Source organism: Peromyscus californicus, unplaced genomic scaffold (assembly GCF_007827085.1).
Source record: "Peromyscus californicus insignis strain IS unplaced genomic scaffold, ASM782708v3 Scaffold_4__1_contigs__length_199733344, whole genome shotgun sequence".
In the NCBI taxonomy this organism is placed as follows: Eukaryota; Metazoa; Chordata; class Mammalia; order Rodentia; family Cricetidae; genus Peromyscus; species Peromyscus californicus.
Window position 1 is genome coordinate 97,484,732 of NW_026294562.1, and position 25,877 is coordinate 97,510,608.

A 25,877-nucleotide genomic window follows, 5' to 3' on the forward strand; every position below is an offset into this window, starting at 1 on the left:
CTCTCAAGAGGGATTGGCAGTTAAAGTTCTGAAACTGGAGGCTGCCCAGCTTAGTGAGCAAGGGCAGGTAGCTTCGAAACTCCTCTAGCATGCGCATGCAGCGTTGTAGCACTGGATTGTGCATCCCCAGGGTGGTGCTGAGCCGCGCAGCCTCTGTCAACCAGGCTTCTGTCTTCTCCCAGGCCATAAGAAGGCTGAACTGCACAGAGAAGAGTTCACAGTCGAACTGACTCACCCACCTCCACCTGGTAGACTTCTGCCCCAGGTGAGAGCTCCTGGAAGTACCTTGGTAAAAGCCATGCACTTCCACTCACTGAAGTTTTCAGAGATCATTCGGTAGAGCCTCCAGATGCGCTGCTGCTGTATAATAGGCCGGCTCCCAGAAGCAGGTGGGGACATAGAACTCTCATCCCCTGTGGAATAAGGCTGGCTAAGACTTGGGTTATTGAGGGAATAATGAGCCAGTGAAGAGCCCTTAATGAACAAAAGTTAAAAAAAAAAAAAAGAAAGAAAAGATGGTGTGGTGCCTATGTAAATCTCTCAGTTCAGCAGTGGAAGTGGGGCCATGCAAAGAGCAATTATTTCAAAGAGAGGATTCCTGGGCAAATACCATAGTGGCAAAATAAAAGAGCTTCTCTTCTATTAGTCTCTAGCTCACCCACTCAATTCAATTCCAGTCACAGTGGACTTGACTGTAGCTCAGATATCCCAGGCACACCCGCTTCTGCCCAGTTCATTCTTTATGAGAAACCTCTTGCCACAGAGAACCACCAGTCACACCTTCACCACCTCCAACCCCAAGTCCTTGTTCAAATAGTACCTATCCCATAAAGCATTGTTCTCCACTCATTGGCATTTTCTGACGCTCTTGTTCTGCTATGTTTTCTCTACATTACCTATAATTTCCTAATATGCTACATAGTTTAGTAATGTTTTATAATTATTATTTATCATCTTTCTTCTCCAGCCGCAATATTGGGTCCATTACAGAAGATGATTCGCCATTTGTTCATTGATGTACTTTGAGTCCAGTACATGGCAGGCACTAACCAAGTAAGTGTTGAATGAATGAGTAAGTGAATGAACTCTCAGAAATTGAGGATGATTATTAAATCAAGAAGATCTAAAGGACTAGATTATTTTTACAAAGCTGGGACAGAAGAAGCAAGTGAACACACTGCTATGCAGTTCTCTGGGCCTGGCACCACTCCTCTGCCCTGATTTTTTGTCAATAATTCAAACTCCTAACAAGAAGGGTCAAGTCTACAGTTGACATGTTAGGATATGGGCTGCAGGCTTCCCAGTACTTAAAAGAAGAGACAGAGAAATTCCTGATGAAGGATGGTTCTAAAGCATTTCTCATTGCACCTGGCCATAAGGCCCAGTTGGTAGCTTACCAAGGAGCAACTCACACTGTGCCCTTCCAAGAGTTAAGTGACTGTGTATGAGAAAAGAGCCTATGCAGTTACAAGCAGAAGGGAGGCAGCCTAGCTGCACTCCTGCAGAGGAAGACTGATCTCAGACAAGTAGCTCTGTCCTGGTTGGCGCCTGTGGGATAGTGAGGCCCTCACCAGTCCTTTTTCTTGATACATTGGCTGGAGGCAGTGCTTACCACATCAAGATCTTGGCTATTCTTTTCTATGACCTGCTGCGTGGAATATGACAACACTGACCAGTACTAAGTTTTCTAATGAGTGTATACATTTCTCCCTAATCAGCATTTACCCTGGGCCCCATCAAAATCTAATGAAACATTCAGCTGTTTGTTTTCTCTACCAGACTGTGAACTTCCTGTATCCACTAATACCTGAGTCCTACAACGAATGAGCTTTTTGTCCTGCATGTTTGTTTATAAGAGACCAGTGGAGGTATTGATTCCCAAGGCTTGCTTAGGATCACAGAGGGCACAAGACCTGGAGTCCCAACCCTTATCTTAGTTGGAGGGTTCATCATAGGGTGAAAGAGGAGAAGGTGAAGATCAGTACCAGTGAAGGTGGTGTAAGCATAGCGTAGTTCGTTGAAGTTGTTGTATGTGTTCAAGAACTGGTGCTCCAAGGCAGTAAGCTGGTGCTCAGTGCTCCTCTGTTCTTGTGAAGGATCCATGAAGGGACCAGACAGTGCCGTTGCCAACAGGCCTTCCAGCTCTGCCAATGCTGCTGCCATCAGCTGCTGCAGCTTGGGCACAATGGCATGTCGCTTACTAAGCAGGAATTCTGAAGCCTGGCTTCTCTCAAACTGAAATGCCTCCCATATATCCAGAAGCTGTGGGGCAAGCAGAAGACAGTGAGATGTGGTTATAGAGGAGGGAGACCAAAAGGGATGAATGATTCCTTGAATTGTTCTCTCACCGAGATGTCTAGAGTCTCATTCTCAGCAATGAAACAGTGGTTGCGGATGAGGTCATGGAGTGATCGGACATATTCCACTCGCTCCTCCAGCTGGCTGTATTGCTCATTGGCTTCATTCAACTGCAGAGATTACAGCATGAGACCAGCACCCAAAAAAACCTGCCTACCTCTTTGAACTCACCCTCAAGAGGCAATCTCATCTTCCAGAGTGGGCATCTGGAGGCTCCAGAGCCAGCTTCAGCATTTAAACCATTTGAGATAGAAGAGTTATCTAGGATCAGATTCCTTTTTGACTCAGGTCTTAAAAGTGGTCTAGTTTTTAATCTCCCAGACCTGATGACAGGACAACATATCTCTAAATTACCTACTGTCACAAGGAAAAGAACCATACCTCTTAAAGCAGTGGTTCTCAGCCTTCCTAATGCTGTGACTCTTAAATACAGTTCCTCATGTGGTGGTGACCCCAACCATAAACTTATTTCATTGCTACTTCATAACTGTAATTTTGCTACTGTTATGAATCACAATGTAAATATCCGTGTTTTCTAATGATCTTTTAAAAAAATTATTTATTTTTATTTTATGTACATCAGTCTTTTGCCATGGGTGTTAGGTCCCCTGGAACTGGAATTATAGACAGGTGTGAGTTGCCATGTGGTTGCTAGGAATTGGACCTAGGTTCTCTTAAAGAACAGTCATTGCTCCTAACCACTGACCCATCTCTCCAGCCCCCTTTTCTAATGATCTTAGGCAACCCCCATGAAAGGGTTGTTGGATGCTCAAAGTGGTCTCGCCCCACAGGTTGAGAACATTGTCTTAAGGCAAGACTCTATCTTGTTTCTTCAGGGTCTGGTCCTGACATGAGTAAGCAAAGCACTACACAAACAGGGCAAGAATCAGCAAGAACAGATAACATATATAAGCATATATGTATATGTATATATGTATATATATATATATATGCATAGTTTAAGATCATCAAACCCCATAAAGCTCAACAGAAATCTAAAGAGAGTGTGCTGAGCCCTTGAGCAGGCAGGGCCCTGGATATACAAGGAAGAAAGGATGAGGAGACCTCACCTTTTGGGAGCACTGTGCAATGGCATGGATGTCTGAGTTGATGGTTTGGAAGACCCGCAAGAAATCTGTCAACTCTGTCATCAGCTGCTGATTACGACTCCAGCATTCACTTTGTACTTGTGCAAGAATGTTCTTCCTCAAGTTGTCTAACTTGGATTCTTGAAACAAGAGGGGATGCATGAAAAATAAGTATATAAGAATTAGTATACAAGAGCAAATGGGCAAAAAGGAAGTTTCCTCATAATATGACAACAGAGAACACATGAGAATAAAGGGACAATCACAAGAGGTTCTCACAGTATGATAAATCACTGAGTTGCCTGGAGCCCCTAGCCCAGCATAGTGAAGGGAAGGGGACCCTGAGAAGGCTTGAGGAGGTCTCCGCAGAGTTGGACATTGAAATGAATGTATGAGTAGTACAATGCTCCAAGCATGAACATGGAATACACACTCATGAATAGCAGGTCTTTGTGTTTCAGAGTCTTTCTTCTTGCAGAAGAGATACCAAGAAGAGGGGTAAAGCTGCCTTTATCTGTTTTGTTTTTGTTTGTTTGTTTTTATCTTTTTGGGTTTTCGTTTGTTTTTTGAGTTTTGTTTTGTTTTTTTTTTTTTTTTGGATGCAGGGTCTTACTAGCATGTGCCACCAAGCCCAGCTCGCCTTTTGCTTTTGCAAATTAAAGAAAAGCAATTCACGTAGATAAAGGGTTAGAAGATAATCTGCCCTTGGTAATATGAAAAAATTCATTGTCTGAGGAAATAGGAATAGGGGGGCTGTAGAGCTATCTCAGATGGGTAAAGGTACTTGTCAACAAGCCTGACAACCAGAGTTAGGTGGAAGGAGAGAACTGACTCTTTTGAATGTCTTCTGACTTACACACTCACACACTCATGCTTGCACATACATGCACCATGACATGGGAATACACACATACAATAAGTATACAAATGTAATTTTAGTTTTTATTACTTTTAATTGTGTGTGTTCTATGTGTAGGGGGCGTGGTATGTACATGGGAGTGCAGGTGTCAGAGGAAGCCAGATGTATTTGATTTCTTGGAGCTATACCTGGGACGGATTCAGGGAGCCAAATTCAGATCCTCTGGAACAGCAGTAACACACTCTTAACCACTGAGACATCTCTCCAGCCCCAAGTGTAGTTTTAAAAAAGAAGGCAGGGATAATATCCATATGACATAATTCACTGACTCTTAGGATCTCACTAACTATAAAGGACATCATTATTTTATATACTACTAAAAAGGGAAAAAAACAAACTCTGACATGCTGCAATGCTGTAAGACATTTCTTAAGTTTAGATATGCTAAAACAGGCATAGGATATCAAGATGCAATATAAAAATATGAAATACCACAAAATCCAGTACTGAGTACTTATTATATGCCAGACGTTATTTCAAGTACTTCACATGTATTAACTCATTTTCATCCTCATAGATTCCCTTTGAGTAAGTACTACTATTTATACTTATTTTATAAATAAGCAGAGGCTCAGAGAGGTAAACTCTACTGGTCCATATTATATAATGGTAGAATAATGATTCATACTTAGAGAGCTTTGTTTTACTCCATTATAGCTCAGATTACAAACATAATATAGAGTTAGACATGTAAACATGTAGTCTGTGATATACACATATATCAAAAATAATATTATAGTTATATTTTATTTTATATACTACATAATGTTATATAAAAGTAAACACACCTACCCCCTATTAGTGTCTATGCAAGTGGTAGGTAGAATAGTGAATTTGGAGGCAAAACAATTGAGATCCACTGCATATGGCACTTTCAGAGACTTGGAAAGAGTATTCCAGAGAATTAGGCACCAAGAGATGAACCTGATAAAATCTACCAAGAAGAAACTTCTGAAGGACACCTATGCTTCTCTCTTGGTGATGATGGCTAGGCCACTGAATGGTGCTGCTGTGGGACCAGGAGAGTTAGGAAGGAGAGCAACAGTGACACCCCATGGTGTGAAGAAGCAGTGATGTCATAAGTATTAGGGCTCTTGGGTCCATGAGCTGGATGGAGATGGACTAAGAAACTGATTTGAGAGACAGTAAAAGGGAGAAGAAAGGAAAAGGCTTGGTGATGGGTTGGTTGTGGTATATTTAATGCCCTTCTCTGTTCAAAGGAGTTTGGAAAGAAAAGAAGCAGAGTTAGCAAATAAGGCGATAAAATATGATCAGCAAGAAGACTGAAGCAGACAGAGAAAACAAGAGGAAATGAAAAACATCATTGCCTACGTCAGCCATTTCTACAAGTAATTCAAAAATAAAGCCAAAAAAAAAAAAACCAAACAAAACAAAACCAACCAAACAAAAAAAAACCCCAAACCCAAGACCAAACTTATTTTGTTTTCCTTCCTATAACCTTGAGTGACACATTTTAGCATATCTAGGTTACAAAGAAACTGAAACCATGTGGTCTTACATCACAAAGCAAGTGAGGAACAGAGATAGGACACTACCTCTGAACTGAAGAGACCAGTGGATCCTGGATTTTACAAATTAGAAAGAGAACAGACTCCTGGGGCACAGCCAGGGAAAGACCTGCCCAAAACAAGGCCACAAAGAAAGCAAACCAATCACATCATCTTGTTCCTGCCTTGCCAGAATGAACCCCTGCCCAAGAGCTGGAAGCTTCAGTGGCTTGTAAGGAACCTGGTGAGGAGCAAAAGCCAGAAGCCGAGGCAGGCAGGGTGCTTTCAAACAAAGCAATCTCTCTCTAGTCCCCAGAGTCAAGGCTCTTACCTTCATAAAGAAAGCAGGCCTGTGGGGTGTGTGTGTGTGTGTGTGTGTGTGTGTGTGTGTGTGTGTGTGTGTGTGTGTGTGTGGTGGGTCTAATATTCAGTCTTAGCAATAAGTACTATGGTTGGGAATGTGTGAGAATCAAAACAACTTCCATTTTTCCTAAGAAAAGAAACCAATGGCTTCCTAATCTATCCTACCATAAGCCTTTCTAAGGCCAGCTCATAGTCCAGGCACTTAGCTAGTACATGATAGCATGAGCCATTCTTCCCACAGGAAGGAAGAGAGAGAAAAAGGGAGATGACAAAAAAGAGGTTGTAGGGTAAGAAATGATAAGAAGGCTGGGTGGTGGCTCACATCTTTAATCCCAGAACTGGCCAGCAGAGGCAGGCAGATCTCTGAGTTTGGGACCAGCCTGGTCTACAGAATGAGTTTTAGGACAGCCAGGGCTACACAGAGAAACCCTGTCTCAAAAAAAAAAAAAAAAAAAAAAAAAAAAAAAAAAAAAAACAGTAACAAGAGGAAGAAAATAAGATGGGCTGAAGAGGAAACAGAATAGTGTTATTAAAGGACCAACCTTAATAATATTCTTCCCAGGGGCCCAGAAGAGAAGCTATGAATGGCGAGAATTATTTTCGGGAAAAGAATCTAAGCACACCAAGCTCTTTTCCATCTACTTTATTCCTCTGGGATAAAATCCTATCTACACAGCTTCAGTTCTGTTTTTGTGCCCAACTCCTTTCTTACCTGATTTCTCTCTACCTTTATCTGCTGTCCCCTCTAAGTTCTATCTTAATTCTCTCATCTTAATTCTGCCTCATCTAGGTTCTTCTCATCTCGTTCTTACCCATCTAGTACTTCCCCATCTGGCTGTTCCTCATCTTCCACCTTGACCTCAAGTTCTCTAGTCAAAATCTTCCTTCTCCCTCTCAGTTCTCCATCCTCAAGTTCTCTAGGGTATTCAGTTATAAACCCAAGCAATAGCAATCCTCTTCCTCGAGCCAGGTTTCCAGGCTTGAATTCCTACAGGGTCATAAAGGCAGGTAAGAATTTTCCTCAGGGAGTGACCATCAGGTTTTCTTTTACAACCCAAAAAGGGAGTGGTAAAGGAGGAGGTCAGCTGAGAGCTAATGATCAGTTAGTATAGCAAGAAAAGGGAATTTATATGCTCAGCCTGTATTCCTAGAAGTGGCTAGGTAAGAAGTTAGGAGTCTAAAATGTTAGTAAGACTGTATAAGAAAGAAGGGTCCAAGCATAAATTGTGCAAAGCTATTACTTAAGGTCTATCTGACCTAGGTGGTGTCTCCATGTGAAATTTACCTTAATTCGGGAGACTGTTATGTGGTGGTCTGGACTGTTATTTCTGTTAGTCCTTGAATGTGGCTAAGGGAGATATCTGATTCCAGTGCTAAAAGGGGGAAACAGGTGGGCCTGGTGGAATGAAGCCTTTCCTGAGGCTCTTCTCAAAATATCCCAAATATATGTCCAAAGAGTGATCAGTCCACACTGTTAGCAATTCCTAGGGAAAAATCAATTGGTATATTCATAGCAGAAGACAGCTTAAATATAACAAGCCAAATAGCACCAAATATTCCCTGAGATTTAGCTTCCTCTGATGTAATTCCTTGATCCCTTTAGTAGTGGCTTTGCCAAAATTAGCTGAGTTCTTATAATTCCTGCAGCCGGTAGTAGTGTGCTCTTATGTCCTACTTTTTATATGGAACTTTGGGAAAAGGCCTTCTTAAATGGTTCCCTGTGCTGATAGTGAACAGTCACTGTATAGTAAAAATTGTAGTGTGCTGTGATATGGCAGAAAGGAACCAAAGGCAATATTTACAATTCCTCAGGTCCCAAATGGCAGGAGATACCAAAGATAGCAGGACATTGATCCCACTGGACCTGGATGCAGTTTCTGAGTTGGAAGTAAGGAGTCCTAAGGTAAATAACATGGGAGAGGTCAGCCTAAGACAAGTAGTAAGCCACAGCAATAAGAGTCATGGTAGTGCTGACTCAGAAAAGGTGAAGGCTGAAGAGGTAGCTCAAAGGTTAAGGGAACTTATTCTTGTAGAGGATGGAAGTTTGGTTCCCAGCACCCATATTGGGTATGACTCCAGCTCCAGGGGATCCCATGCCCTCTTCTAGCCTCCACTGGCACCTGTACCACATGCACGTGCACGCGCGTGCGCGCACGCGCACGCACACACACACACACACACACACACACACACACACACACTTAAAATACATTTAAATAGAAAAGGAAAAACAGGCCACGCCCCAGCTACACCAGCCTGGGACACAGGAGCACCAGAATCATCAATATCAAGAAGGGTAGGACCAGGCAAGGGGGTATTACACTCTGTGCAAACAGTGTCCAACCCAGTGGGCTTTCCCAGTGCCAGTGTGCTGTGGAAGCAAAATGGAGCAGAGAACACTTGAGCATAAAAATCAGTGGTGCTAAGAATTCTGAGCTAACCAAATATTCAGAATAGACCTTACTGGACCAGAGTGGCTGCTTTAGATGAGAAGAGCCCTCATTAACTGGGAGGAGTATGTTCTTTTGCCACTGTCCACAGAGGTTAGGACTGCAGAGTGAGGCAAGAAAAGAGTAACTTTTCACACATGCAAATAGTGGTAGAAATTTAGCACTATTCCATTCAAGAAAGGTGCACCCTAGCTTCCCAAGAATCTCTATGAAGAAAACCAAGTACAGGCTAAGTTTCTTAATCATATTTGGTTTGATCTTTTTTAAAAACAAGAATAGAAAAGTTTTCATCAACAGGAATGTGATTCCTAATGAATACAGGGAATGAATGAATCCAAACAGAGGCTGACCTCTGTGACCATACCTTTGATGGCAAAGAGAAGGGGCTGAGAGCTAGAGTTTCGGAAGGCTCCAAAGGTCCAAAGAGGGGCTTAAACCAAAGGTCCCTGGAGGACATTCTAGTCCCAAGGTAACCTGTGTGCATGGATGTAAGGAAGATGTAGGGAAGACAAGAAGCACTCACCCAACTCTGCTTGAACATTGTGGCCACTCAGGAGCAGCAACTTGCCTTTCGTCAGCAACTCGACAGGCATATTGGAGACACGTTTCTGCCAAACTTTCAGCTGGTTTACTAGTACTACATAGTCCTTAATGGGAGAGCCTCTCAGGTCCTCTAATTTCTGAGGGTCCCAGGCTGTCAGGAACTCATAGATGCCTTCTACCCACTGTTGTTCATTGCAGAATTCCCGAACCTCCTGCAGCATGTCCTACGGGCAGATAAAGTATGTAAGGCAGAGGCAGTAGCTATGATGGGGGCTGGCAGCCAGCAGCCCATTCCTCAAACTTCTGTTCTCACCTCCAGGAGTGCCTGTTGTACAGCCAGTGCCTGTTGGATTCTAGCATTGTTGTCCAAGTCCTTCTGTACATGATTGTAATTAGGGGGCAGATACTGACCCCGAAGCCGGTGCCCACGGACCTCGAGGACATCAGTAATTGCATGAGACTTCCAGGGCCACACAAATCCTACATTCGGGCCACAGAAGAGGCGAACAGCATCGCTGGGCTTTCCATGAAACTTGGGCATCAGGAATTCTGCATTCGAGTCCTGGTCTTTATCATCTAGTGGAACACATGATATAATACCATGAGCACTCTCCAGAGCCCCATGCAAACCTTCTCTCTATCCTAAATGCACACCATGCTGCTATTCCTTGCTTATGAGTGAATCTATACCTACATCATCAACATTAATTAACAAATTAATACCCCCTGCAAATCCATGGGAGGAGTGGGTCAGCCAGAACTCACATGCTGAGAATAGAATTTGTCTCGTGTAAGCAGGAAGGAAAATTATTACAACTTACTAAGTGGGTTTCAGAGTAATTAGGAGATCTGAAAAGCAAAAATACTATAGGCTGAATATCTAGAGTCTGGCTGACTGGCAAGTTGGGGTATCATTACCACATCACCAATATCTGCAGAGTGGATATATCTATATATAAAACCTGCCTTTTCTCCAGTTTAATTCTGAATTGAAAGCTCAGATGGATTGAATTGGTGGGCCCTATATCACATATGCTGTCTAGCTGCAAGGGGACTGGGAAGTACACTTAGGAGCATCCTAGCCTCTACAGAACAGGGGAAGAGGAAGAATAGATGCATGATTGAATATGCCAGTTCTTAATATCCACTTTAAGAGATCATCCTTGGACCTGGCTTCTCCCCATAACATTTTAGGAACTGATTAATTGCCAGAGTCAGAATTTTTGGTAAAAAGGCATGCCAACAGGAACAGCTGAGAGTTCACATCTCAAAACTACAAGCAGGAGGCAGAGAGCACACTGGGAAGTATGGGAGATTTTTGAAGCCTCAAAGCCTGCCCCTATGATATACTTTCTTCAACAAGGCCACATCTCCCATTCCTTACCAAACAGTTCTATCAACAGAGGAGCAAGTATTCAAGCATATGAGCCTATAGGAACCATTCTCAGTCAAACCCCCACACTGATACATGAGGTCTACATCAAACTATATCCAAAATCCAACTAATTCTCCCCACATCTACCATCACTTAACCAACTTCACCCTAGCCAAGTCACCATTGTCTTTCACTGCCGTTACAAAGGTAGGCAAGCATAAGGATAGATTAGAAGTCTGGACTCTGCTTGGCCTAAACTATACACACTCTCCATTGCTAACAACCTGAACTCTCATCCTTCCCCGAGTTGAAGTGTAGATTCCATTTCAAACAATGGAATAAGTTATTCCTTTCAACAGCCTCTTGGTAACTCCCATTTTGTGGTTAATTTCCATTCAAACAGATTGCAGAATATATCAGGAACCAGAGGCAGAGGGCCAATCCAGCATGAACCAGTTTTGGATTCAGGCACAGTAATGTGTTGTGAGTGAATTTTTAGGGTAAATCCCCTATTTACCATTTATGCCCTTGCATAATTGGGCATGCTTAAGATTAAAGTCAGAGGCATCATGGGAAAAGTTACACATAGCATAGTAAGGCTTACATAAGTCAAGTCTGTTGATTAAACTATACCGCTTAGCAATACTTCTCGTCTTCTTCTCAGACTGCACTCTAGCCCAAGCAGCCCACTGCTCCCTTGCAATGTGTCTTACACGGTCTCTTCAAGTAAAACTCCTCACTGCCTTACCATTTATGTGTGCTTTTTCAGTTCCTTCAATAAGATGCTAAGGACCTGGAAACTCCTGGTCCAGACAGCAACCCTTGGAAACATTACTACAATAATATTCTAGTCTTTCCCTGCTTTGGCCCTTGCCTACAATGCCTTATACCTGTTCCACATAGAAACAATAACAATGTTAATGCCAGAAGGGATTCTGAGATGATGGTTGTAAAAACCATTTTGAAATCACTCCAAATCCTCACAGGAAAATGACAAAGCAATTAGAAACTCACCTATGTGTAATATTTTAACAACTAGGGAAAAGGCAAAAGTCCCAAAGCACCAGTGAATGGGCCAAGCCACTCATAGCCTCAAGGTGCTGTGGGATGTCCTGTATGCTGTGAATATATGTTGCTATGATTGATTGATAAATAAAATGCTGATTGGCCAGTAGCCAGGCAGGAAGGATAGTGTAGGTGGGACAAGGAGAGAAGAGAATGCTGGGTGGAAAAGGCTGAGTCATTAGACGCCAGCCTGCCATCCAGGGAGCAGCATGTAATGGCACACAGGTAAAGCCACAGAACACGTGGTGACATATAGATTAACAAAAATGGGCTGAGTTTAAGTATAAGAGCTAGTCAGAGGTAGGCCTGAGCTAATGGCCGAACAGTTTAATTAATATATTATTTATATATTAATTTTATTTATATTATTTTATAAGCGGTTGTAGGGTCCATGGGGCTGGACAGGACTGGAGAAAACTCCAGCTACATCAATGTACCAGCATTTATGAGTATGTAAAACACTAATACTTTTTGTCACTTAATCTAAACTTATTTTTTGAAAATATGTGCTCAGTGAGTATGATTTATATGTATTTATCTATATAAAATATAGTCTCCTTTTCCAGAACCCTTTCCTTCTTATGAATGATCCCCTAAAATTAACTTTCATTTTTTTTTCATTCATCTTCATGAAGACACACCAGTTGGGTAGGGAAATTAAAAGGCATCTAATGCTTTTAATGATTTTTTTTCATGATGACATTAGTAACTTGGAGAAAGGGAATATCAAGATGTATTTCCTTTATGATGGTTAACAAGGTTGAGGATTAGAGCTGGAGAGATGGCTCAGTGGTTAAGAGCACAGGCTGCTCTTCCAGAGGACCCAAGTTCAATTCCCAGCACCCACATGGCAGCTCACAACTGTCTGTAACTCCAGCTCCAGGAGATCTGACACCCTCATACATGTAGGTAAAACACCAATGAACATAAAATAAGAATAAATAATAAATCATTAAATAATTTACTTTTTTAAAAGTCGAGGATTAATATCTCAATATCTTTTTTTAAGGTTTATGTATTATGTATACAGCATGTATGACTGCAGGCCAGAAGAGAGCACCAGATCTTATTACAGATGGTTGTGAGCCACCATGTGGTTGCTGGGAATTGAACTCAGGACCTCTGGAAGAGCAGTCAGTGCTCTTAACCTCTGAGCCATCTCTCCAGCCCAATATCTCAATATCTTAATGAATTGTCCTATCAGAAATAACACAGCCACATAACCTAAAGCAGATGTTGAGCAAGCAGAACTTGTCAGACAAGCACACATTAGTTAAACAATCAAATTCAATAGCAAATAAAATGCAAATGTGACATTAGAGAAAACCTGGAATTTGGGGTGAACTAGGGGGCAGACAATGTATCCACATACACACCCACCACCACACACAATTACATAAGCACATGAATAATCACGCACATGTACATAGGCACATGAATTAGCACAACTCCCTCTAGACTCTCCCACCTCTCAACAGACATGTACAGTATCCAGGTTAGAGCTGCCCCATTACATCCACGGCCTGACCTGTGCTGAGCCTCTGGTCCACTTCCATGTCCTTTGCACTCTACATGTGCCCCCCCACTCCATTCAGACTTCCCATCTCCTGTCTCTGTCCCTTTAAGTACCTTCAGAATACAGGGGATCTTTGGAGGTCCTCAGGTCTGTAGACTGCAGTACCTTCATGTTAGGAGGCAAAAAGGAACCAAAATAGAGAAACAATGAGATTCTAAGTAGGCTGAGAACTTCAGATTCTATAGAGGATAGGACCAGGAATTTCCAGAGCCCACCCCATGCCCAATCCAGAAACCTTTAGGGCAGAGGTCTTGATAGACTGCAGGCCTTTATTAAGAGTCTGGATTATAGTTTCAACACAAGGCATAGGAGACAACTGGCCATTGTCATCAAAGACCAGCTGTGATAAGAGAAAAGGGTTTTGTCTTGGGGCCTGTAAAAGAAGGATCAGCAGAGGTTACAGGGCCAGATGAAAGTGCACCCCTCCCCCCAGTAGTCTGCTCCTTGACTGACTTCCCACCCTAGCCACCACCTCACTTGCATAGTGTTGGCTACAAAGGAAGTTATTTCATCTTCTAAGATGGAAACAAGGTTCTGACAAATCATGTAGTCGATCAGGCGGGCAAACTTTCCCAGCTTCAGCAACCATGTTTCTGCCAGCTTCAGTTTCTTCTCCAGATGCCTGCACAGCACCCTCTGAAGGTATATGGAGCCCTGGCCTTTCCTGATCCTGTTCCAGTTTTGCACTCTCTCCTGCAGGCCCTGTTGCATTTGGTATGTGTCTTCATGAACCTTTCAGGGTAGAAAGGTGAAACTTATTGGAAACAGAAGGATAGGGAAGTAAAACAGCTACCCACTGGTCCCTGCAAGCAAGGAGGTCTTGGAGTCTGGAACCTAGAACCTAGATTTGCATGTGGAAGGCTCCTTTTTAGTAGAGACTGCTCCATACACTTTTAAATGACTTGAGAAGACACAAAACAGAGGACTTAAATTCAGAGGGCTCATGTGCTAATGTGATAGGCCAGGCCTTTGGAAAGTTCTCAGAATAAGGCAGCTAACCTTGGTAGCACATACCTGAAATCCCAACATTTAAAATATGTAGGCAAGAACATCAGGAGCTAAAGGTCAACCTGAGTTATGATGAGACTATGTCTCAAAACAAACAAATAAATAAATAAACAAACCCCATGATGGAACTCAATTAGAAAAAGTTAGTATAGGGACACAGGGAGTGTCACAGGGCAAAGAGTAGACAAAGACTGCATGATTAAAGCCAGCAATGATTGCAGGATTTGGACTCTAACCATTAGGCCTGGGATGATGCAGCCTGTTGAGAAAATGCATTCTATTACACGATATTTATGGGCACTGACACAGACTTCCAACTGAGAAGTTGGTACGGGGAGTCTCTTTACGGGTTCTTCTTGGATATAGGAAGATTCTAAACTGGCAAAGGCTGCGAGTTTTCAAGTTTTTGCATTTGTCCAGTTGAGGAATCTAAAAGAGATATAGGAAAGCTATGCTTGGCCAGATGGACCCAATGGTCCTTGCTGCTCCCCTGTTCCTTGCCAAGCTCCACTGAGCTTGTGATTAGAGCTGACTGGTGTCTATGCATTGTATTTCTGCTCTCTATGAACTCGTCTTAGTGTTCTGCAACTCAGTTGAGCCCTAAGAAAACAAGTCCTCAATATTAGGAAAGTGTCATTTTCCATGCTTTAGCAATACCCTCAAGGCTTAGTGTTTCCCACTTCATAGCCCTCAGTCTAGTATAGTGGTTCTCAACCTTCCTTATGCTGTGATCCTTTAATATAGTTCATGTTGTGGTGACCCCCAACCATAAAATTATTTTCATTACTACTTCATAAATTATAATTTTGATGCTGTTATAAATCATAATGTAAATATCTGATATGCATGATATCTGACACTCTATTGTAAATATTTAGAGAAAGAATATAATGCCTGGTCAGGCAGCGATGGCACACGCCTTTAATCCCAGCACTCGGGAGGCAGAGCCAGGCAGATCTCTGTGAGTTTGAGGCCAGCCTGGTCTACAGAGTGAGATCCAGGACAGGCATTAAAACTATACAGAGAAACCCTGTCTCGGAAAAAGAAAAAAAAAAAGAATATAATGCCTTCCATTGAAGTGTCCCCTTGGTTGCTAATCACCATAAAACTATACAAATGACAATAATAATTATGATTAGAAAATATAATCAGTACACGGTTTTAAAATATCAGCACTAGGCACAATAACTTGGAAGTTATAATTGTTTTACACCTCTTAAACATTAGTCAACATCCATTCCTAATAAAAACCTTTAGCAAATGGGTAAGGGAGAGCCACAAGAAACCCACAATTAACATTTTTTCTTTAACATTTCAAAACTACGTTAGCTCTTCATGATGCTGTATTTTAATGCATTTATAAATGGAATGCATTTATTCAGCATCAATTAAAAGCTTGGTTTGAACAGCTCAGTGACCAGCTGTGAGGATTACTGAGTTCACATCTCCCACCCTTGCCTCTTGAAGGTAACCGCCAGCCAGGAAATGTTTCATTCTGTTCCATGAAACAGCAGAGAAAATGGCTCTATGTGTCTAATGCTTGTATTTTTGTTTCTTAAATGATGTTTAGTTTTCTTTAGAATACTTATCTTAGAATACATAAGTCTCAGGGTTCAATCCTCAGAACCAGGAAGAAAAAAGGAAAAGAAATCCTTGCCTATCTCAAAACAATAAAAATCCTGCCTCATATTCTAAAAGATTCCTTTTTCACTCCTTTACAACAATATCTTTTACCCACAGTGAATGTCATTGGAGCAATAATTAGAAAACAATGGCCTAGTGGAAAATCTGATAAAATGTGTTCAAGACATCTAACTCACAGAATCTTGGGTAATAGAAAGTAACAAATGCAAAACATGAAGAGATCCATGTTCATGGTTAGGAAACTGTTAAGACAGCAGTAATAAAAGTGCAAGCCTGATGCCGGGCGGTGGTGGCGCACGCCTTTAATCCCAGCACTCGGGAGGCAGAGCCAGGCGGATCTCTGTGAGTTCGAGGCCAGCCTGGTCTACAGCGCGAGATCCAGGAAAGGCGCAAAGCTACACAGAGAAACCCTGTCTCGAAAAAACCAAAAAAAAAAAAAAAAAAAAAAAAAAAAAAAAAAAGTGCAAGCCTGGGCAGAGTGGTGCACACTATTAATTTCAGCACTTGGGAGGCAGAGGCAGGTGGATCTTTGGGTGTTTGGGGCCAGCCTGGTCTACATATTGGATTCCTGAACAGCCAGCACTACATAGACCCTATCTTAAAAAAAAAAAAAAAAAAACAAGTATAATAAGTCAATTATTTTGTAGAAAATAGCTAGCTAATTCAAACCTGATATGGAAATTCAAAGAAGCAAAACAGCCAGGGCATTCTTTAAGATCAGAAAAGGTGTAGGATTTGCAATACCAGATATAAAGCCTCTTCAGAAAGCTGTAATAATGAAGTCAGTGTGACCCTGAAAAAATATCGATAGGCTAATGAATGGTACAGATTTTAGAGACAGACTCTTACAGGAAAAAAAAACGGTATTAAGGACTAGGGAGATGGCTCAGTAAAATGACTGCCTCACAAGCATCAGGAGTTGAGTTCAGATCTCAGCACCCAAGTTGAGCAGTTGGAATGTAAGCCAGGAGGTGATGGCACATTCCTTTAATCCTAGCACTAGGCCAGTATGGTCTACAGAGTGAGTTCCAGGACAACCAGGGCTACACAGAGAAACCCTGTCTCAAAAAAAGGAAAGAAGTTGGAATGTAACTCTCATTCAGGGGCTGGGAAAAGGTGGATGGATCCCTGGAGCTCACTGGTAAGCAAATCTAGACCACTGAAAAGTGTCAGGTTCAGTGAGAGACCATGTCTCAAAAACTGATAAGGTAGAGTGTGATTGAGGACCACACCAGACATCTACCTTTGGCCTATACACACATCCATATAAACATACAAACAAATACATACCTGTAGCATGAATCTTAACAGGTCTTATTAATAAAATCAAACCTGAGCCAGGTATTGGGGTGAACACTGGAAGATCAGAGAGACAGAACAAGCCACAGCTAACCTCACCTGGCCAACTTCTCAGCTGGTCTTGTTTCCTCAGACTGGAGACTTCTGTGTCCTCATCCCAATGGCTCTCAGCTGAACTGCTGCTCGAAAGCCTGAAGCTTAACCAGCTAAAAGCTTAACCAGCCAAATGCTTCTAGTTTCTGGTCCTCACGCCTTATATACCTTTGTGCTTTCTATCATCACTCCCTGGGATTAAAGGCTCGCTTTCTGGGATTAAAGGCATGAGTCACCATGCTTGGCTGTATCCTTGAACACATGGATTTCTGCCTCTGGAATGCTAGGATTAAAGGCATGTGCTACCACTGCCTATCCTAAGTATCTAGTGGCTTTTCTGTTCCCTGACCCCAGATAAGTTTATTAGGGTACACAATATTTTGGGGAACACAATACCATCACACATACCCCTACACAAATACACCAAAAAGAAAGAAAGAAAGAAAGAAAGAAAGAAAGAAAGAAAGAAAGAAAGAAAGAAAGAGAGAAAGAAAGAAAGAAAGAAAGAGGAAGGAAGAAAAGAGAGATAAATAATATTAAATGAAGAAAAAAGGGTTTTGGGGGTTTGTTGTTGTTTTGTTTTGTTTTTTGATTTTTTGAGACAGGGTCTTTCTGTGTAACCCTTGCTGTCCTGGAACTTGCTTTGTAGACCAGGCTAACCTTGAACTCACAGAGATCTGCCTGACTCTGCCTCCCAAGTGCTGAGATTAAAAGCATGTGCCACCACTGCCTGGCTGAAAAAGAGTCTTAATTAATTCAAAGGAAAATTAATTTTGACTCTTACCTCACCTCACATATAAAAAAATTGAACCTAGTGTGAAAAAAAAAGAAAAAAATTGAAACAGACTATAAACCTAAATCTAAAGATGAAGTAGTAAAATGACTGTAGAAAAACATAAGAGACTATCTGTGTGACTTGAAATAAGTGCAGATATTTTAAACAAGGACTCAAAAGACTTGATTGTTATGGAATATTACTTTAACTAGGCAAAGATGTGTTACGTTTGTTTATACTGCATTTGTTCAATTATGAAAAGATATGTTGTAATTGTTTCACCTTGCCTGCCTAAGGCATCTGATTGGTCTAATAAAAAGCTGAACAGCCAATAGCTAGGCAGGAGAGGGATAGGTGGGACTGGCAGGCAGGGAGAATAAATAGAGAAGGAATCTAGACTTGAGAGAAAAAAAGATAAGGAATAAAGAGAACAAGGGAGGGAGAGAGGGACACTCCCGGGGCCAGAAGCCAGACAGTCATTAGGCAGTCATGGAGACAGTAGGAAAGTAAGATGTACAGAAAGAAAGAAAGAAAAGAAAGGAAGGAAGGAAGGAAGGAAGGAAGGAAGGAAGGAAGGAAGGAAGGAAGAAAGAAAGAAAGAAAGAAAGAAAGAAAGAAAGAAAGAAAGAAAGAAAGAAAGAAAGAAAGAAAGGTGAAAAGTCCCAAGGGAAAATGTAGATGAAGAGAAACAGGTTAAGTTATAAGAGCCAGCAAGAAATGGGCCTAAGCTAAGGTCAAGCATTCATAACTAATAAGAAGTTTCCACATCATGACTTGGGAGCTGGCTGGTGACCAAAAAGAAAAAGCTTGCTACACTTGATAGCACTGAGAAAACTTTAAGAAAATTCAAATCAGGGGCTGGAGAGAAGGCTCAGCAATCAAAAAATGACTGACTGCTCTTCCAGAGAACCAAGATTCAATTCTCAGCACCTAGGTGATGGTTCACAACCAACTGCAACTCCAGTTACAGGGAACCCTATGTCCACTTCGGGCCTCTGTGGGCACCAAGCACACATATTGTGCACAGATACACATATGAGGAAAAACTCCTATACATGTAAAAAATTTTTAAAAAATTAAAATCATTTGTTTACCAAAAGACACAATTAAAACATGAAAAGGTAAGCTACAAACTTGTTGTCATACAATTGATATGGAATTTACATTTACAATGTATATCTAACCCTGTGAAAGTAGGAAAACATTATTCTTAAACATACCAGTGAACACAGCACTTCCAAATCTAGACATGTAGAAGTTTTCTCATATGCACCAAACACTTCTTCAGCAAACTCCAAGTGTATATCCCATACTTAACTCTGACACTATCTGGAAACACAGCCTTGGGTCGCTCTGATTAAAGCTACAGCCCATAAGACTGTCTTCTACTTCAGATGGCAATCACAAGGGGTGGTCTTAGTCTAATTGTGTTGCTTTAACAGATTACTTGGAACTAGGTAATTTATAAAGAACAGAAATTTATTTTCTCACAGTTGTGGAGGCCGAGAAAAGGCTTCTTTCCACATCCTTCAGATAAGAGGAAAACTATGTTAAGAGGGGAGGTAGAAGAGCAAAGAAGGAGAGGTGGCAGAGACAGAGCCTTCATGGTCCTATAACCTACCAAAGGTTCCATCTCCTATTATTGCCACAATAGCACCTAGTTTAAACACCAAACAAAAGCATAGTAACAGATAACAGACAAGAGGCAAGAAAGAACCTGACAAGACATCCCAGAGCACTAGATGGGGATGTGGACTCAGATACAAAGTAGTCATAATTAGGATAAATTCCATCACTGAATGCTTCGACTAGCCATGGAGGCCTGCCACAGGTTCAAAGATAAGCCCAGATGCATGAAAGGTTAGGATTCTAGTTCTTAATTTTCTTAATGCCCCAATTCCTTCGTGTTAGCACAAACACCTGACAAAACAGACATTACCTTCCTTTTCCTCCCTGCCCCTAGGCTAGGAACAACCCTCAGGGAACATTAAAGTGCCAGCCTTTGCTCAGTTGGTCTTGATCTGTCTATTCCAGAATAGAAACTATTGTCACTGAGCAGAAAAATGTGTCTAATCCAACAGCAGGATCCAAGTCACACAGGGGTCCCAGAAATAACCAAGAGAAGGCTGAAACTCTGGACAGCTCTGATTGGAGAAAAGGCTCACAATAAAGCAGAGCCTCTTACCAGTTGAAGAATGGATGTACAGAGATTCAGAAAGCGACAGAACATTCGCAGAGCCTTGTGGTTCTCTTTGGCTATTGTCTTCTGCAGGTCCTGAAGCTCATAGCACTTATCTGGCTCCTTGGGTAGCCAAGACACAGACTGAAACTCCTGAAGAAGCCTAGAATCAAGAAATAAGCTAGTTAGAGCTGGTATTCCAGCCATCCCTCTCTCAACACCTTTGAACTCTTCCCAACTCAGTTCAACCCAGACTGAGCGAATGTTTACAAAGACTGTAATATTTCCAGTGACCTATGACAGTTGCCAGGTGGGAAATTATTTGGAAAAGCCTCATAGAATATACAGTTGCTTATACCTAGTGATTTTTCTTCCAAAAGAGGCTCAGATAAATCCTAAGATGTAAAAAGACAAGAGACTTCATCCTGGGAATAAAGAAAATTAAGGTCCTAAAAAGTCAAGGTTGACAGGCATATTTTAGGATCCAAGGTGATTAAACCACAGCATCTCTAGAGTTGACTGCCACTGAGGAAGCTGCTCCTGTTCTCTACCCTCCCTGTTTCCCCACAACTCCATCCATAGCTCTTAAGATTCCTTGAAAAATATGAACAACCCCCCAATAAGTAGTCAGAATGATTAAGATGATGAATATATGCTATCTATTCTGTTCCTGCAAAAGGGCATTGGATATATAGTACTTTTAATCCATAATCTCATTTACTTCTCATTATTTGCACTCTGTAGCTGAAATCTTTACAGGAGTTTGCAGACCATTGACTTGAGGCACAAAGAGTAGACTCCTTGCTAGTCTCCTAGCTAGGATCTAGATTCAGACCTATAAATCCTCCAAAGCCTTATGATTTACACCATCACCAGGCATGAGAGCACACACCTGTAATCCTAGCTATTGGGCAGTTGAGGCAAGAAGATCAGAAGTTCAAAGCTAGCCTTGGCCTATGTAGCAAGTTAGAGACTAGCCTGCGGTATATGAGACCCTGTCTTTTAAAACAACCAGAAAAACAAAACAGCGTTGTTTTTTTTTTTTTAAAAAAAGACATTATGATGCCTAAGGAAGTCTAGAGGACAGTAACAGCCTAAAGTAGAGGTTACAAACTGATAACCATTGTATCAAATTCAGACTAAAAGTTTCCACTGTGCACTGCTAAGAGTTGACCCTCAGAGTGTTTTAATTAAAATCTGAGCCCAACAGCTAAAATTTTTAATTTTGGTAGAGTTGGCATGATGGTTCAGCAGAAAAAGGCATTTGCTACCAAGCCTGATGACTGAACTTCAGTCTCAGGGTCCCATATGGTGGAAGGAAAGAACTGACTCCTTCAAGTTGTTCTCTGACCTACACACACACACACACACACACACACACACACACACACGCACACGTACACACACACAGTCCACACATGCACATATACAAATAACTAAAATACTACATTTAATTTTTTAAACTTAAATTTGACCATGAAACGTAGATTTCCAGGAAATCCTAAAAAACAAGGTCAGCTGATCATAGCTGGACCTATACTCCAAAATGTCAGTTAGTTAAACTGAGGAGTCACTGTCTTTTTCAGATGCAATCTTCAGGGTGCAGCACCATGATCTCTAATGTCTTGCACTTAATCATTGTATTCTTTCAGTATCTTCAATTATGATCCCTGAGCATTTGAGTTTGCAACTCCTCTTATAGACTATACAGGAAGCACCATGAAGGAAAGGCAAGGAGGACAGGAATAACTAACTTTCAAAAAAATGTGGGTGTGTTGGAGAGAGAAATGGACAGGATTAAAGAATTTTTGGGTTCAAATGCCCAAGTTTAAGCCACGGGTTTGGTACTTAGTTGTGTTGTACTTCGGATAAGTTGGTATAGAAGAACATGTAATTACATGGAGATATATATTCAGAATACTGGTTATATAACAATAACGTATGATCATATTTTGTACATGATAGAAGAAATGACTAGAAAAATAAAATATAATACTCTTAATGGTTATTTATGAATAATAATATTAGAGAGTTTTTTCTTTGTGCTTTTCTTGTATCTTAAAATTTTATAAATGGACATGGTATTGCCTTTTGTCCAAATAATTTTTTGTGGTTATTGACACAAAATGTTGAAGGTTAGAGATGTAGCTCAATGGTAGAGCACTTGCCTAGTATTCAGTTCCTAGCACTGTAACATACACATATATACACACCAAAAATCAAAACCAAACCCCAAAACAACAACAACAAAAAATCAATAGGGTCTGTTATACAGCACACATCAACCTCAAACTCTTGGTCCTCGTGACTCAGCCTCTGAGAGGTGGGGCTACAAGCATGCCCCACCATAGCCAGTATGTAAAATTTAAAAATCCACGGCAGTTGTGTTTGTAATACTTCACCTGCTAATATGGAGCATCCCAGCTCCAAAGTGAGGAACAGCCAAGAGCAGATGACTCTTGAGTAAAGTCTGGATTCGATGCAGCCCGTAAAACCTCACATTCTTCTTCCAACTACAGGTTAGAGGTGAGTGACAATAAGCTCTCATATTTCTCTCATCCATATCTCCACCCAAGCCCAACCCTGTCATTGCCTACCAGGTCAAAGCCTTTTGTAAGAGGCAATTCTTAAAGAATGGAATACGCTGGAGTTCGTGCCAGACAGTAGAGTTGCGATGCCAAGTACCCAGTGTCATCGTTTCATTGCCCTCCACAGGATGTACATGCAGGATCCCAAAGGGGGAAAAGATGTAGTGTTCGGGATTCACCTTGCTTGGTGGCACCACTATCAGGTTGTAAGGCCTGTTTTTAATTAAACAACAACAAAAAAACACCTCTGATTAGTGAGAACTGAAGAACTTGTGCATCTCTCCTGGGGAGACCATAGAAGGATGGGGGAGAGAAAAAGGAGTTAGGGAGGCAGAAAAAAAAGTAGCAAAGGGGGAAAGACAGCAGAATCGTATTCAAACTAGAATGATTGAATAAATATTAAGAAGAAATTTAAGCCAAAGATAGATGAAAAGAAAGAAAAGGGCATCTAGCCTATTAGCCTGTTCCAAGTTCTTATCTTCAGATACAGAACATCTCATAAAATTTAGGACATCATCATGTGTAAGCTAAAGTATTATTTTATGAAAAGCTAAGATTAAAAATCCTTCCACTGGGATACTTCAATTTTTAAGATACACTGACATTTTGGAGATGTTGAAATCTGTGTATGGTGGGGGTGAGGTATTTTAATAGTGGCTATCATAGCCTATGAAGGATGTGAGTGAGGGAAGGACAGAAAGAGGAACTTAGGCCTGGGGTGTGGCTCAGTGGTAGAGCATTCACCTAGCATTTGTGAGTTCCTGAGTTCCATTTAAGAACAGAAGGGGAAACAATGGATCTAATAGGAGAAAGTGAATGGATGCAACTGGTGTGGAACCAGGCTTATTTTTGTTTTTTTTTTTTTTTGGTTTTTCGAGACAGGGTTTCTCTGTGTAGCTTTGTGCCTTTTCCTGGAACTCACTTGGTAGCCCAGGCTGGCCTCGAACTCACAGAGATCCACCTGGCTCTGCCTCCCGAGAGCTGGGATTAAAGGCGTGCGCCACCACCGCCCGGCCAGGCTTATTTTTATAGTCTCACAGGTTAAAAAAAAAAAAAAAGACAAAGAGGTGGAAGTCCAGGGAAAGAAGATTTTAGTTCGAAAAACAAGATGCTTTTGTTTCCAACGTTTCCCTAACATTGAGTTTTCAACCCATGATTCTTGCACTATAGTTAAATAAGGTCAGCATTAAATGTGCTTCTGAGGCTATAAATAAATGCTTTCTTCCTTTCAAAAAAAGAATAAAGAGCAAAAGTAAGAAAGGTACAATTCAGACAAGAGGTTGTGAAAGCCAAGTAGAGAAAAAGGAGCTGGAGAGTGCAGAGGAGGAGGCTGAGAGGGTCAGAAGGCTGGAAACTGTGAGGCCAAAGAGGGGGATGAGCATGGAGCAAAAGAATGGCAGGTAACACGGGCAGGAGTGGGTGGGTGGCTCTTACTTAAAGTACCGATCAGGAGCCACATTGAGATAGAGGAAGTGGATCTTCTTCTGGTACCAGTCTGTCCTCAGAAGGGATTTCACCTGACTTCTCAGGAGGGAAGTCTTAGAACTTTTCTTCCTGAAGGCCTTCTCCTCAGGAGCTTCAGAGGCAAGCAGAGACCTGAATGACAAAATAAACCAGGGAGAAAAGGCAGAGCAAAAAGGTCAGTGCCTAGAAGTGGGCTCTGCTACCACTGGCCACGGAAAGCAGGAGCTAGATCAAGTGGACAAGGGGACACAGATGGCACTGTCTAATTTATACTCAAAGATGTCACATAGTGAGCAAATGCAGTCCATCATGCATGTTGGTCAACTACAGCCAGGGCATGAAAAACTCTTTTTCTGATAAATGATTCTACTACACTGGCTGTGATTACTGCAGTCAGTGTTACATAATATTGTATACAATTCTAGGAAGACACTGTTTTCCCAGCTCATTACCCTGTAAATCCTCTGTCCTAGAATTCTTATCAGCAATAGGCTTTGATATTGGACCAAATCATCTTAACTGTTCTATTTGTGATCAAAAGAGGATATCAAGTTCAAGGCCTGCCTGGCTATAGTGAGTTCAAGGCCAGTATAGGCAACTTAGTAAAACACTATCTCAAAATAAAAAGTACAAATAGGACTAAAAATTCAGCTCAGTGGTATAGCAATTGCCTAGTGCATGAGGACTCAGGATTGATCCCTAGCATGACAAAAAAATAAAAGCATATTTCCTTAGTAGTGACGTTGCATAATCACAAGACCAGAAATATTGCCTTCTGAACAGATCCATAGTGTCCAGTCTAAATTCTGGGCTCATTCCATTTTGATGTCGTATACAACTACTGTTCCCAGCCCCTCAACCTACTGTACCTAACCATATGCTCAACCCTGCCTAGCCTCAGTCTCATCACATTCTTTCTTCTTTTCCTGCATAATCTGAGCTTCTTGACTCTGAATTAACTCCCTTGGTTTCATTTGCCTTGTCATTCTGTCTCCCCAGTTTGAAGGACAGTGTGCCCTTTATTTTCTGTAAGGTTACTTTCTCATGTGTTTGCTAGATCCCTTGCTATTCTCTATTAAATTTTCTCTTCTTACCATAACCTGTTGATTCCTTTAGTCTACAATTGCTGATGGAGCACCTACTTCTCAGACACTGTGTCTTAAGAGCTGTAAGCATCCCTCTACTTTAACAAGAGTCCCATCCAGATGCCAGAATTACTTCAGACTCTGGTCCTAGTGTCTTTATCTCTTTCAAGCCAATCTTGATGAATAGTAAATGGTATTTCCACTTGTCTCCCATTCAATCCCAAGTGCACTATCATCTGGCTTCCTCATTACAAAACCTGGGCAGTGTTTCATACTACCAACTGCTGCCTCACTGACAAATTTTCACCTCCTAACCCACTTTACTAATCTCATCTCTACCCAAATCCTCTACTCCTGCTGTATCTCCCTGTGTGTCTTTCCCAACCCCGTCTCAGCAAGAGAGTACACAGACAATAGCCAGTAGCCTTTTATATTATATTACTTACTACAATTCATTAATTATATCTTACTTGTCCTAATGTATCCCTCACCAAACT

The 25,877-nt window shown here is 41.4% G+C and overlaps 1 protein-coding gene and 1 long non-coding RNA gene across 2 annotated transcripts in view; one reads left to right on the top strand and one right to left on the bottom strand.

The window, feature by feature from the left end:
* The window catches only part of Dnhd1 (dynein heavy chain domain 1), an 88,823-nt gene that overhangs the window by 60,161 nt on the left and 2,785 nt on the right, over positions 1-25,877 (bottom strand). Inside the window, exons 3-16 of the mRNA XM_052762393.1 lie at positions 24,266-24,427; positions 22,841-23,044; positions 22,646-22,756; positions 20,250-20,406; positions 13,723-13,977; positions 13,481-13,618; positions 13,299-13,350; positions 9,543-9,805; positions 9,210-9,453; positions 3,429-3,586; positions 2,349-2,468; positions 1,986-2,262; positions 286-413; positions 1-199 (exon numbers count right to left, since the gene is read on the bottom strand). Of these exons, the coding sequence (XP_052618353.1) occupies positions 1-199; positions 286-413; positions 1,986-2,262; positions 2,349-2,468; positions 3,429-3,586; positions 9,210-9,453; positions 9,543-9,805; positions 13,299-13,350; positions 13,481-13,618; positions 13,723-13,977; positions 20,250-20,406; positions 22,646-22,756; positions 22,841-23,044; positions 24,266-24,427 (2,468 nt within the window). The remainder of the gene's footprint in view (positions 200-285; positions 414-1,985; positions 2,263-2,348; positions 2,469-3,428; positions 3,587-9,209; positions 9,454-9,542; positions 9,806-13,298; positions 13,351-13,480; positions 13,619-13,722; positions 13,978-20,249; positions 20,407-22,645; positions 22,757-22,840; positions 23,045-24,265; positions 24,428-25,877) is intronic.
* LOC128125230 (uncharacterized) overlaps positions 86-25,877 on the top strand; it is a 27,568-nt gene continuing 1,776 nt past the window's right edge. The window contains exons 1-2 of the long non-coding RNA XR_008223111.1: positions 86-265; positions 968-1,053. This is a non-coding gene — a long non-coding RNA (uncharacterized LOC128125230). The remainder of the gene's footprint in view (positions 266-967; positions 1,054-25,877) is intronic.